The sequence below is a fragment of the Mesoplodon bidens genome (assembly GCF_964165515.1).
Source record: "Mesoplodon bidens genome assembly, chromosome: 13".
Taxonomy (NCBI): domain Eukaryota; kingdom Metazoa; phylum Chordata; class Mammalia; order Artiodactyla; family Ziphiidae; genus Mesoplodon; species Mesoplodon bidens.
Genome location: NC_138169.1, coordinates 29,366,484 through 29,380,446, shown reverse-complemented (window position 1 = coordinate 29,380,446; position 13,963 = coordinate 29,366,484). Strand labels below are relative to the sequence as shown.

Genomic DNA, 13,963 nt, shown 5'->3' with positions numbered 1-13,963 from the left:
CGCCGTGCGCCCCGCCGGCCCCGCTCCCGGCGCCGAGCGATGACGTCACGGTCTGCGCCGCGTGCGGCAGAAACGGGAAGTGGGACCAAAACAAAGGAGCGGCGGCCGGGAGCGGTCGTTCTTTTCCTACCTCCTCTGGCTTCCACCTCGGCCCCGGCCGCCGACCCCCGGGAGCCATCCGATCATGTCCAACATGGAGAAACACCTGTTCAACCTAAAGTTCGCGGCCAAAGAACTGGGCAGGAGTGCCAAAAAATGCGACAAGGAGGAAAAGGCCGAAAAGGCCAAGATTAAAAAGGCCATTCAGAAGGGCAACATGGAAGTTGCGAGGATTCACGCCGAGAACGCGATTCGCCAGAAGAACCAGGCGGTGAATTTCCTGAGGATGAGCGCGCGGGTGGACGCGGTGGCCGCCAGGGTCCAGACGGCCGTGACGATGGGCAAGGTGACCAAGTCGATGGCCGGTGTGGTTAAGTCGATGGACGCGACGTTGAAGACCATGAATCTCGAGAAGATCTCCGCCCTGATGGACAAGTTCGAGCACCAGTTCGAGACGCTGGACGTGCAGACGCAGCAGATGGAGGACACGATGAGCAGTACGACGACGCTGACCACTCCCCAGGGCCAGGTGGATATGCTGCTGCAAGAAATGGCAGACGAGGCCGGCCTCGACCTCAACATGGAGCTGCCGCAGGGCCAGACCGGCTCCGTGGGCACAAGCGTGGCCTCGGCCGAGCAGGACGAACTGTCCCAGAGGCTGGCCCGCCTGCGGGACCAAGTGTGACCGCGGAACCCGCTCTCGGGCGTCCCGGCCGCAGCCACCTTCGAAGACGGATACTCTACGCTAGAAACACGGAACCGGCCTGAATGCTGAACTGCTCTTACTCAAGATGCTTCTGCCTTTGGGTTTTACAGTGCTCTCCAGATACACGAAGACGTCCCAGGCCTTCTCCACTCTTAAATGGATTTGAAAATTCTGTATAGCTTGTTATCATGTGTATTTTTATAGCTGCCTTTTAACAGATCTGCTTAATTTGGTGTATATGAATCTTTCTCAAAAATTTGGTCAAAACTCTAGTTCCCGTGCATTCAGTATTCTGCCCGAATTACCAGAATTGAAGGTTTTCTTTTTAATTTTGTGCAGTCGATAATATCTAGAGTTGAGGGGAGGTGATTACTTAGGTTGATTACAGCGCTATCAACACCTCATTAAGAGATTTATTTCATGGGCAGTGCTATTCTGTGTATCCTTTATTGTCATCAGATCCAGACTAAAGGTGACTATTCATCTGTTCTCATAACTTACACTAAAATTACTTTACGACTTTCCTGCATAATGTTCAGTTACTGTTTACGTCCTATAAATTTTTCTTATGGTAGTTGTCTTTTATAACTGTAAAAAATGCCATGTAACTTCCATTTATCATAAGAGAAAAGTGTTCATTTATGGTTTTAAGATTTACAAGGTTTAACGTTAGTAAGGCAGTTTTTTCCAAGTGAACTTCTCTCTCACGTTTCTAGTTATTTTCCTATTTAATTAGACTTCTTTTAAAGTATGGCAATTAGCACGACAGTCACATTACTCTGACGTTGCCAAAGAACCGTTGATTGGTTTGAGAAAGCCCTGGGACTGTGTGTATGTAGGTTTTGTTTTGATTTTAATCAAAAATAGAAATAAAATTAGAACTGCATTTTAGGTTCTAATTATTTGCATTTATTATCTTGTCTTAAGAGCAACAGCTCTTTTAAAACCTCGGAAATACAAGTTGGAGTGTTTGGCTTAGCCATGCAAATCCCTTACACATACATGCAGCCGCCTGGAAGTCTGGGAAGGACAGATGCAGGGTCAGACGGTAGGCTCGACCCTCTCAGGCCAGAGCCCAGATGTGCTGCCTTCCATCTTTCTGGAATGGTGGTGTGTAAAGTAAAAGTGAAAAAGCAGAGCCTGTAGCTACCACTTTCTCAGAACCGCAAAACATGGAGAACAGCAACTTGCTTTTGCCTTGGCGAGCATATTAATCTAAGTTAAACACTTAAGGATATTTTAAATTCCCTCTTCCCTTCACTGGAGAGAATTCAGGTATTTCAGAAAATAATTAAAGGGACTCTTCCAAGCCCTTTGAAAGATTGAGAACCAAGTATTCACTGTTACAACATGTCCTCCTGTATGAATGTGTGTGTATTAAGGGAGAAAAAAAAATGAAGAGTTGTGTGCAGATAAGGACTGACCCTCGTATATAAGTGTCATTATGTGTGACTGGATGTTGTTCCAAAGTCTTCTGTAAGGGACACCTGCCAGTCGTCTGCCCCACATCCTCTTTCTAGAACTAGTCCCTTTTGGTGTCTCCTCATCCACAGGGTTGCCCAGAGGCAGCTGTGTGTGAGCACAGCATGAGTCCTAACCCCTCTTTAGACTGAAAACATCATTACAACTTAAATAATAGCTTGGTGTTGATCCTTTGGTAAATTGAGGACCCTTTTATAGTGCAGATAATTCCCAACAAAACTAATATATTTTGTGAGATTAAACAATGCTTATATATGCTTGAACTTTCTTAAAATATGTTCATTTCAAACTATATGAATGTACATTTTTATGAAACAAATATTTTCAAAAGCATACCAGGCCCATGAATTATTTCCTCAGTTTTGCAGTTGATGAAATGCTGGAATATGAACCACAGAAGTTTGTCAAATAAATCATTTTAAACTGCATGTTATTGCATACTTACTGTACATCCTGTTTACAAAGCTATTTAAGGAAAAAGAATTCAGAGGTTGATTTGGTTCAGAAAGCATAGTATTTTTCTAGACTTAACCTTTAGCACCTGAATTTGTTTGCATGCATATTTCTAGAAGCCCAAGTTGTTATTTCTTTACTGTAATAGTTTCTTCATGGCAACAAGGTTCTTCCTCATACTGAAACTTGCCTAAAGAGAGAATTTCCAAAAGGATCCAGCTCAAACATACCAAGGAAATGGTTCATCTTCCATGCAACTACTAGTATAATTTTTGCTCTTATTTCTCCTTTATATTTTTCTGCCTTCAAATTCACAGTTTCCAAATGGATTTAGAATAAACTTTTAAGTTTACTTTAGGAACTATTTAGTTTATTTCAGTTCAGATGATAACTGCACTATTGGAGACCTTTCTTACTACAGGTGCTTCTTCCTGAAGGAGCCTTAATGTGTGTGTGCCTTTCAGATGAGGGTGCCGTGTGCTCACCCTGCTGTCTTCAATTTGGAAAGGTGCCACCTAAAGTAAGCACCCATCTGACAACCTTATTCACTGAACGTGATCTCAGGGTCAGCCAGACAACCGCACCTCATTGAGCAGAAGTGAGGCACCTCATGTCCTAGATTCCTCCTCTGCAACAGGCATGACACCCTCTTGGAGGCATTTCCGTAGCCAAAATCCAAAGCTCAGGACCTCGCGTGCTGTTGGCAAAAAGCTGTGAGCCTGTGGTCATTGAATAAACTGATGAGCAGGTGCCCATCTCTTTTTTTCTTTTAATCAACTGGTTGGAATGAGACAGTGCCTGCCTGGTGTACCGGGGTTTGTTTTCCTACAACCAGATAGTAGGTTCCATGTGGGGCAGGACCAGTGCATCTCAGTCATGGTTCCTGGGCATCAGGTGGTCTACCCAGCTCAGTAGGTGTGAATGCAGATCTCCCTTGGGTGCTGTCACTCGTGACCACGCCCAGAGCTCCCCAGGGACAGCATCACAGTGGGTGCGGGGCCCTCAGCAGAGCCCAGATGTACCCTCAGGACCACCCTGTCCTCTTCCTTCAGCGTGTTTCTCCAAACTGAGGTATTTGCTCCTGCTCTTTAGGGTTTGTACATCCTCCATCCCTCCTGAATGGTGTCAGGACAAACAATTCAGCAGTGTTTGTTGAGAACAGCTGAATACAGTAAAAGATTTAGACTGAGGTGTGTCAGATGCTGGCTGGCCGGGGCTTCTTTATAGAAATAAAGACATGCTTCTGCCTTAAACGGTCCTCAGTGGAGTTAGGTAGATAAGGCACAAGCAAAAAGAGGAAAATACACAAGTGTACACAGGTGCGACAGAGTCATCAAGATGAGTAATGTCAGTGCTCTTTACGCACCGTGTGTTTTATAACTCAACTTATACAAGGGGGGAAATCACGATGTAAGGTGTGTTCCGAGCTAATCAAATCATGAAACAAACTACATGGAGGATGGGATTATAGTGTCCTAAAACTGGTTTCTTTTTTCTTTTTTTTTTTTGAAGCAGCACTGGTTTATGACATAAGTTTCATGTTTACAACATTCTAATTGTGTACACACTACAGCAAGCTTGCCACCAAAAATTTCATTTCCAGCCAACACCTCACAGTCGATCCCCTTCACCCATTTCCCCCTCCCCCTGCCTCTCCCCCTCTGGTAACCACTACTCTGTTCTCTGTATCTACGTGTTTGTTTTTATTTGGTTTGGCCTGTTCATTTATTTTGGGGTTTTGTTTGATTGTTTTTTTTTATAGTCTACGCATGAGTGAAATCATACTGTATTTTCTTTCACCATCTGCCTTACTTCACTTAGCATAATACCCTCAAGGTCCATCTGTGTTGTCACAAATGGCAAGATTTCCTTCTTTGTGTGGTTGAATAATATTCCTCTGTGTGTATGTGTGTGTGTGTGTGTGTGTGTATACATCATATCTTCTTTATCCATTCATCTGTCGATGGACACTTAAGGTTGTTTCCATATCTCAGCTATCGTAAGTAATGCTGCTATAAACATTGGGGTGCAGATATTCTGGAATTAGTGTTTCTATTTTCTTTGGATAAATACCTAGGAGTGGAATTGCGGGTCCATAAGTAGTTGTTCTGTTTTTAATTTTTTGAGGAGTATCCATACTGTTTTCCACAGTGGCTGCACCAATTTACATTCCCATCAACAGTGTACAAGGGCTCCCTTTTCTCCACATCCTCACCAACACTTGTTATTACTTGCCTTTGATAACAGCCATCCTAACAGGTGTGAGGTGATAATCTTATTGTGGTTTTTTGGATGGTTAGCAGTGGTGAGCATCTTTTCATGTGCCTGTTGGCCACCTGTATGTCTTCTTTGGAAAAATGTCTCTTCAGCACTTCTGCCCATTTTTAAATCATGTTGTTTGTTTTTTTGTTATTGAGTCATGTGAGTTCTTTATATAGTGTGGCTATTAACCCCTTATCAGATATATGATTTACAAATACCTTCTCCCATTTGGTAGGTTGTCTTCTTGTTTTGTTGCTGGTTTCCTTTGCTGTGCAGAATCTTTTTAGCTTGATGCAGTCCCATTTGTTTATTTTTGCTTTTGTTTCCCTTGCCTGAGGAGACATATCTAGAAAGATACTGCTAGGACCAATGTCAAGGAGCATACTGCCTATGTTTTCTTCTAGGAATTCTATGGTTTCAGGTCTTACATTCAAGTCTTTAATCCATTTTGAGTTTGATTTTTATGTAGGGTGTGAGGTAGTGGTCCAGTGTGATTATTTTCCATGTAGCTGTCCAGCTTCCCCAACACCAGTTATGGAAGAGACCATCCTTTCTCCACTGTATGTTCTTTGCTCCTTTGCCATAAATCAGTTGTCCATATGTGTGTGGATTTGTTTCTGGGCTCTCAATTCTGTTCCATAGAATTGGCTTCTTAGAAGAGGTTGGGTTCAATCTGAGGCTTCAAAGAAAAAAAGTGGGGATTACACAAAGGTCTGAAAAGCCAAAAACTACATGGGGATTTGACTGGAGTGGAGGGTTTGACATCAAGAAGAACAAGGAAGAGATGGGACGCATTGCAAAGGGCTCAGATGCCAGATTCAGGGTGGACGTCACTCTGAGGGCGGGAACAGGATGTGAGTCAGCAGGTGTGCCATCCAGGTGACGGCAGAGGACAGGCCAGGGCAGGGGTGGAAAAGGCATGATGCTTCTCAGACATCCAAGGGCACGTGGGTCACTCATCCACCCCGGCTCTGGCTCAGCCGCAATCCCGATGCCCGGGCTCTGGTCCGAGGACCGCCTCTGACGTGGCCTGGATCTCAGCCCTGCTGCACCTTAATCAGGCTGATGCTCTGTCACTACTGCTAACATTTTCCTCCAGTATTTTTTACATCAAATTTTTTACATCATCATGAAGTGAATTTCAGTAAGACACTGAGAAAAGGGTTTTACTTGTGTCGATTTAAGAAAATGCACAACATGAGAGTTGCGAGTTGTTTTATTTGGGGCAAAATGAGGACTACAGCCCGGGAGACAGCATCCCAGATAGCTCTGAGGAACGGCTCCGAAGAGGCAGGGCCGGTGGGGGGGGAAGGTCAGTATAGATGTGATTTTGGTGAAGGGGGAACACATGCAACTGAGCACATACTATTTTGCAGAAGGTTTCTGCTAGTCACGAGGAGCAGTCGTCACCATGAAGGATTTTAGTGCTTTTCTAGATATGAACAGATACAAGAATTGGGCTCATAAAATCGGCTTCTGAAAACATCTAATCTCTGAAGACCTGTTCTGCCAGTTTTTCCTGGAGCACAGAGTGCCTCATTTTTGCTGTCCACCAGAACTCCTTTCAGGGGGTGTTGAAAGTCAGCAGCTGCAGCAGCACGAGAGTTAATCCTTGTAGAGGTAGATGGCAAGTGCCAATGGAAAATGCCAATTTGTAGTTGACACTTGGCTTGACACAGCTCCGACTTGCTGCATTTTTCATAAAAGAAATCATTTTAATTAAATGTCGTTGGTGCTTTTCCTGAGATCCAGTTGTTCAAAGGCATATAACAGGATAGCTTCATCTTTTCACCATTCCCCCTCAACCCCCGCCCCTGGCCCACAAGAACCCTGCAGTTTCGAGTTACTGGGGTGGCAGACAGATGAGAAATGAACAGTGAATTGCTGTTTCGTGCCAATGTCAAGCAGAGGGGCATCCCAGTGGCCAAAATAAAAACACTTCTGTAAACACAAATATCCTCAGCTGTAGCAGGAAACAGTGAAGAGCAATCAAAGTAAATTGCTTTTTAACTGCTTTTCTTAAAGTGACCATAAGGGTGGGGGTGGGGGTGACATTTCTTTTTAATATTTATTTATTTACTTATTTATTTGGCTGCACCCGGTCTTAGTTGTGGCATGTGGGCTCTAGTTCCCCAACCAGGGATCAAACCCAGGCCCCTGCAGTGGGAGCATGGAGTCTTAACCACTGGACCACCGGGGAAGTCCGGGGGGCAACTTTCTATAATTGTATTTTGTTATTGTCCTATGACTCTTTATCTAGTGGGAGTGAATGGTCTACAAGTGGAATTCTTAGATCTTGTTAATTTTTTGGCATAACACGCAGTGGCGTATTTAGGGAGACAACCTTTTAAATTTTAGTCCTACAAAATTCTGTGCATGATTTGGAAGATCCTTTTAAAACTCCTCTCTCTATATATTATCTTAAGAGCCCCATTTTGAAGAAGTCCTACTACAACATGTGGGAAATACACCAGTTGAACCAAAGATTAAGTCAAAAGTCTGGCAGAAATCAACTGCTAGCCTTTACTCCTTAGAGAGGCTCTCAAATGTCCAGGGAAACATTCACATCCGGGGAATTTTCACATTTTACTTCCATTGCACAAACTTGAAATCCATGAACTCAGAGGACTATTCACCATCAGTACCAATTCAGAAGATGCTCTGGGAAATGTTCACTGATGCCGGTCAGGTCTCAGGTGGTTAAGTACCAGAGCTGGAAGGGAACCCTGGACACTCACCCCGGGCTCAGGGGTGGGGACAGATGGTATATCTTTCCTTAGTCGCGGTCAGGAAGTGGTCAGGAAGGTACTCCCACGCGTCCTCGGGAAGGCAGTCTCTGATCTTTCAACAACTTCTGATGTCTTTTTTGTTAATAACCACACTTCATTGTTTCTACTTAACCGGTTATTACCATCTGAATAGATTCACCCACCCCCTCCACCCTGTCTGCATCCCGTTTGAAATCGGGTGCCTCCTACCCTCTAACCAGAGCTGAAGCCTTCATATTTGGTTTGATTTTCAGTTCCTTCCAGCCCTTTCGATAGGAGATGATCAGTGTCTCTATCACCTTCTCATATTAGATGTCCCTGCCGAGAGGACAGACCACTTCTGCTTCAAATTATTACATCCATACACAGGGAAGGGGGGCGGCTCATCTCCCCACCGGTGCCCCCAGGTTTCTGGGCTGTAGTCCAGAGTCCCTCCCCACCTCGACAGACACCCCTCCCTCTTTATCACAGACTCAAGTCTTCTTGCCCCTTTCCTCTCCTGCTAGATGGTCGGGGTGGACTTTGAGGTGCCCTCCACTCCACCAAATGCAAGGCCGGCAAGGACTGGGCCAGAGTGCACTGTGGTTTTCAAACCAGACTCAGCTCTCAGGGGTCCCCTCCTGTGGCTCCTCCGGGGTCTTCTGCACTCCCACCTCCTCCTGTGAGCAGCTCAAGGGCCTGCAGTGCTGGCTGGGGAGGGGGGCTGTGTGGAGGTGGGGAGGTGCTCCCCCCTCACCGTGCAGAAGCTCACAGGCACACAGGCTGGGAGGAAGGCCCACCATGACTTTACTCCAGATACAGAACAGTGGACCCCGAGCTGTCCAGGCAGGGACTCCGGCCGAGTCCGCCTGATCCAGGTCACATCCACTCTCCCCAGGGCCGGAGCCCCACCTCAGCCACAGGGACCCCCCACCTGGAGAGCCCCACCGGGGCACTCAGAGCCCCGCCCGCTCCTCACACACTCTGCTGCCCCCACCCCTCGGGAAGTGGTCCTTTGCTCACTGGTTAACCAGCGCTGTGTCTTCCTGTGTCAGTTGCAGGCTGGGCCTCACAGCCCCCTGCTCACTTCATCCCACAAATACGCAGGGGCTGGGCTGCCCCACAGGCTCTGGGGAAACCCGGCCAACAAGCCAGATCTGCCCTGTGGGTCCCACATTTGGAGGGAGACAGACGATAAACAGAAAGACAAATACATGTAAAACCTGTCAAGGGAGGGCAAAGGCCTGGAGCCCCGCTCCCCCACAGCGACGGATCAGGACCCTCAGGACTCTGATCTGCTGGGGAGACACGTGTCCAGGAAGAATGCGGCAACCTGCTGGCCCGTGGCTGCCCCGTCCGCCTGGACTCGGCCCGCCAGCCCAGAGGCGTCCCCAGAGCAGCCCCAAGCACATCTGGCTCTCTTTTCAGCTTCCTGGAGAGAATTGACAGCGTCAGCCTGGTGGACTACACGCCTACGGACCAGGTAGGTGGGGTTGAGCCGCGACCACCGCCTGAACCGGGGGACACTGGAGGGTCTCTGTACCCTCGGGGCCCGGCCGTGTCCCTCCGGGAGGCTCCCTGCACCCCCCACCCCCAGAGGTCTTAGCTCCTGGTCGTCCCCTGGAGTCCATCCCTCTACAAGGCCGACCCTGGGAGCTCAGTTACCCTGGCCTTGAGCCTGCCCCTGAAGTCTGTTCTCACACTTCTCATCGGGCTCCGAGGGGCCACCACCCTCCACTTCCAGAGTCACTGCGGTGGCCGATTTACGTCCTAATGGATCTGGTGACCAGGAAAGAAACCCTGACACCTGACAGGCCAGCAGAGGTGTCAGCCTTGTGAAACTGTATGGCTTTCTCATCATCTTTTACCTCAGAGACTAGAACTGTGAGAGGAGAGAGAGTCTGATCCAGAGCGGCAGCTGGCGGGACAGGCGCCTCTCCCCAGACACTGGTGGGTTGCTGGGGACATGGTGTCAGTAGGGAACACTCAGGAGTGATTACGAGAAGCTTCTAAAGGAAATAAAAGCAGAGCCATCAAGTCTCCAAGACCAAACCAGTACATTAACTGTGACTTTCTCCGGGGAGTGAGACCGAGAGCATTTGTCTGTTTGTTTTTTTTTCCGCGGTACGCGGCCCTCTCACTGTTGTGTCCTCTCCCGTTGTGGAGCACAGGCTCCGGATGCACAGGCTCAGCGGCCATGGCTTACGGGCCCAGCCGCTCCGCGGCACGTGGGATCCTCCCGGACCGGGGCACAAACCCGTGTCCCCTGCATCGGCAGGCGGACTCTCAACCACTGCGCCACCAGGGAAGCCCCTGTCTGAGTTTTTAAGTCCTGTTTCTTTTCCGATGGAGGGAATTGCTGTTTGGGACACTCGCAACCTTTGGCTGCCCCGGGCTGTCCTCCTGAGGACAGGGGTCACTTGTTTGCTTCTCTCTTCTCTGCCTCCAGGACCTCCTCAGGTGCAGAGTTCTGACGTCAGGGATTTTCGAGACACGATTCCAAGTGGACAAAGTCAACTTCCAGTAAGCGTGTGGGCAGGACCCTCCCACGGGGCCCCCAGGCCTGGGGTCGGGGAAGCAGCCTGGATACCGGGCGATCCCGGGCCTACAGTGCTGCAAACCCACGTGCGTGCCCACAAGCACAGGTGTCAGTGCAGGGAAGTGAGGCACTCGAGCCCGGTGGCCTCAGGCAGGTGCAGAGGAGGACGACGCAGGCAAGGGGCTGCCCAGGGGGAAAGAGAGCCAAGCGGCCACTGATCACAGGGCTAAGGGCCGGGGCTCAGAGAAATACCGGGGTGTGGACACCCATCTGGGCCAGACTGGGGAGGCCCCGCTGGGCCCGTGCACGAGGTCACCTGGGGAGCAGAGCCACGGGCCAGGAGGAGGGGAGAGAAAAGGACGGATGTCCTCCCACCCCCGGCTAACAGCACCCCCCAACCCATGTTCTCCCCCAGCATGTTTGATGTCGGAGGCCAGAGGGACGAGAGAAGAAAATGGATCCAGTGCTTCAACGGTGATTTCTCCCTCTCTCAAGAAAATGGGGACAAACCCACACTCCCTCCTGCTACTGTTTCAGTAGTTTTCAATCCGCTCACCTATCAAGTGCCTTAGTCCCATGAATACAGAAGTTAAGCATCCTGGGGTCACACTGTCTCTGCTAGTTTGGGGGCCCCGGGTCAATCCTGCGATCACAAGGGAGCTCTCCCCGGACATGGGTGGCCGTAACTGCTCTAAATAACCAAGGTGCCTCCCCCACTCCTCCCACCCAGACGTCACCGCCATCATCTACGTGGCCGCCTGCAGCAGCTACAACATGGTGATCCGGGAAGATAACAATACCAACCGCCTGCGGGAGTCCCTGGACCTTTTCGAGAGCATCTGGAACAACAGGTGACAAGACAGTAAACTCGGTCTCCCTCTGGGTTTAAAAATAATGCCTCTCGGCTTGCTTTCATCTTTGTTCTCTGATGCAGTCCTTCCTTGTGATAAATCTTCTAAAACCCTAAGAAGCCTCTTTCAGTCCATTTAATGTAGAGACTTACTTAAGATGGGGGTGTGAAGCTGATGGGACCTTGTCAGGAAAATCCAGATCTCTGTTTTGGAAGCCTAAGGTTATATACGGTTCAAAATTGGTTTTGTTTGGTTTTTAAAATGCAAAAAGCGCCCATTTAAAACATCCGCTCATGACTCGATGACCCCTGAGCCCCTCCCTCAACTTGTCAGCGAAGTGACAAGTCCCCACCCAGACCCTCAACACGCAGCTCCTCGCCCAAGATCCGCAGATGCCCTGCGTGACCATCTATTCTGTTTCTGTTGTCGTGAGAGCTTTAACTTCTCCCGCTTTTCTGACCCTTTACTAGTAAATTACACCACACAAACCCGAGCGTATTTATTCCTGACGTGAACCTTGGCTTTGGCGCCAGAACAGCCCCGTGGAGCTGAATCCCCGTCCTGAGAGTTTATCCTCATGAGGGAGTCTTGTGTGCAGATGGAGTGGGGGCTGAGGTTCCGGGGCATCAAATAATCCCAAGCCCGGCGCCTCGTCCGGAGGGCAGCATGTTGTCCTCTCCATGGATAATGCCTGCGACAGAGGTGCCTGCTCAGGCAGTGGACCCACACCTGTGTGTTTCCTGCTCCTTTCCAGGTGGTTACGGACCATTTCCATCATCTTGTTCTTGAACAAACAGGATATGCTGGCAGAAAAAGTGTTGGCAGGGAAATCAAAGATTGAAGACTACTTCCCAGAGTACGCAAATTATACTATTCCTGAAGACGGTAAGATTCCAAAACAAGTATGTTGCGATTAAGGGAAAGAATTGTTCTTTCAGTAGCCCTGTAACTGTAATTCCTACGGTTCTGATGAATCTAGGAAACTCAGTTAATTTAGATCAATCTTCTTGACTCCTGCCCCACCCTTGGCTTCTAGAGTATTAAGATGTCCTTAGGGTCCCGTTTGTAAAATTTTCAGAGTCCAGCTTGGTCCACGCTGAGCAGGAGGAGGAAGGGCAGCTTGACGTGAATGCGGGGTTTGCGGGGAAGCTCTGCCTCCCGGGGCCCTGTGTCAGTCGGTCCGCCTGGACCTGCCTGCTGACCCTGCACAGTGACTGACAGGGAAGTCGCTGTCTGAGCCACTCCAGCCGGGCCCGCAGGGACGGGGCAGCAGTGACCTCTGTCCTGAGCCGCCCGCTGCGGACCATCGTGTTGAGGCCTCTGTCCCCAGCGATGACTTTGGCCACAGCATGGTGACTTCATCGGGTGACCAGCCGTCCCGGGAGGCTGTGAGGCTCCTGGGACGTGGGAATTTCAGTGCTGAAGACGGGAAGGTCCCGTCTGGCAAACCTGGAGGAGTCGGGACCCATTTCCAGTGGCTGCTCTTGGGTTTTGAGTTTCCTGGGCCACCAGAGTCTCCAAGGAGGGATGTGCTTATGTCAAAATAACCCCACTCCTCAAGGTTTAATCCCAAACTGGATAAAGCAGGATGAAGGGGGCTCTCCCAGAAACTTCAGTTAGAAGTTAAGAAACCTATCGAGGTCTTTGCACCAACCTCAGCCAGCCTGGCGGGGTGCTTCCTGGGCCCGGGTAGCAGCCGCCGTCTGGGAGCACCCCAGCCCCCATGCCACCCACCCCTCAGCAACCGGGCCTGCTCTGACCTTTCCTGGGAACCAGCCCCTCGCTCCCCTTACCCTGTATGGTCAGCATTTTTCCTGGGAAAAGTCTCAGGATGAGCTGGCAGCCCTCCCTGCAGGACGGTTCACCAGGTGCAGGCGACTGGGGGCCGGCTCACCGGTCAGTGAGACGCTTCATCTGACTTGAGTAGAAGCTGTTCACCCTGCACCAAACGCAAACCACTGTTGAAGTCAAAGTGACCTGGGAGGAGGAGAGAGACGAAGGTCACGTTTCAGTCTTTGGCTGCATGGCCCGTGTGCTTCCGTGCTCTGTGTGCACAGCCTCCATCCAGCTGTATCTGTGTGTCATGTCACTTAAATTAAATTCCCTTTGATTTTCTACAGCGACACCAGATGCAGGAGAAGATCCCAAAGTCACAAGAGCTAAGTTCTTCATCCGGGATCTGTTCTTGGTGAGCATTTTCCTTGCCCTTTGCTGTCCTGCCACCTTAGGGTGACCCTGCTCTTTGCACTTAGTCTCTCACGAGCTTATTTAATCTCCCCCAAACAATGAGGGATGGGAAGGTGTTGTTCCCTCATCTCATAGCTGAGCACACGGAGGCTCAGGGAGGTCGGACTTCTGACCTCAGGTCACACAGCTTCCCAGCAGGAACGGGCAGGGTACAGGCCCCAGGGCGGCACTGAGATGACCGACCCCACTTGCGTGTTGCCTTTCAGTGGGATGCAGGGTGTGGCCTCTCCTCAGCTCAAGGGTCACGTGGAAACGGACCTGCTCAGGTTCAGACGTTCCTTTTTTGAAAAAACTCTGTATTTTGAGATGATTTCAAACTTACATAAAAAGTGAGATCTGGGGAGCTCAGCCCTGACACAGACGCCCCCGCCCCTGGCCCTCGGTCCCCTGGAGCTGACGGGCTGCGTCTCCGCAGCGCATCAGCACAGCCACAGGTGACGGCAAGCACTACTGCTACCCCCACTTCACGTGTGCCGTGGACACAGAGAACATCCGCCGCGTCTTCAACGACTGCAGGGACATCATCCAGCGGATGCACCTCAAGCAGTACGAGCTCCTGTGAGCCCCCCAACCCCGC

At 49.7% G+C, this 13,963-nt stretch overlaps 2 protein-coding genes across 5 annotated transcripts in view; both read left to right on the top strand.

Moving 5' to 3' along the window:
- GNAL (G protein subunit alpha L) overlaps nt 1–13,961 on the top strand; it is an 84,000-nt gene extending 70,039 nt beyond the window's left edge. For all 4 annotated transcript variants that reach the window (XM_081252313.1, XM_081252316.1, XM_081252315.1 and 1 more), the window contains 7 exons: nt 9,178–9,232; nt 10,199–10,272; nt 10,704–10,762; nt 11,019–11,139; nt 11,894–12,024; nt 13,260–13,327; nt 13,802–13,961. In XM_081252313.1, the coding sequence (XP_081108439.1) occupies nt 9,178–9,232; nt 10,199–10,272; nt 10,704–10,762; nt 11,019–11,139; nt 11,894–12,024; nt 13,260–13,327; nt 13,802–13,948 (655 nt within the window). In that variant the 3' untranslated portion in view covers nt 13,949–13,961. The remainder of the gene's footprint in view (nt 1–9,177; nt 9,233–10,198; nt 10,273–10,703; nt 10,763–11,018; nt 11,140–11,893; nt 12,025–13,259; nt 13,328–13,801) is intronic.
- CHMP1B (charged multivesicular body protein 1B) lies at nt 43–2,497 on the top strand. The gene has a single exon (XM_081253438.1). It carries the CDS (start codon nt 185–187, stop codon nt 782–784), a length of 600 nt encoding a protein of 199 aa, XP_081109564.1. The 5' UTR covers nt 43–184; the 3' UTR covers nt 785–2,497.
- Nucleotides 13,962–13,963: the final 2 nt, after the last annotated feature.

Bases quoted from the DNA above. Each gene is read 5' to 3' on its own strand.
- CHMP1B (XM_081253438.1), top strand. From the start codon at position 185: ATGTCCAACATGGAGAAACACCTGTTCAACCTAAAGTTCGCGGCCAAA.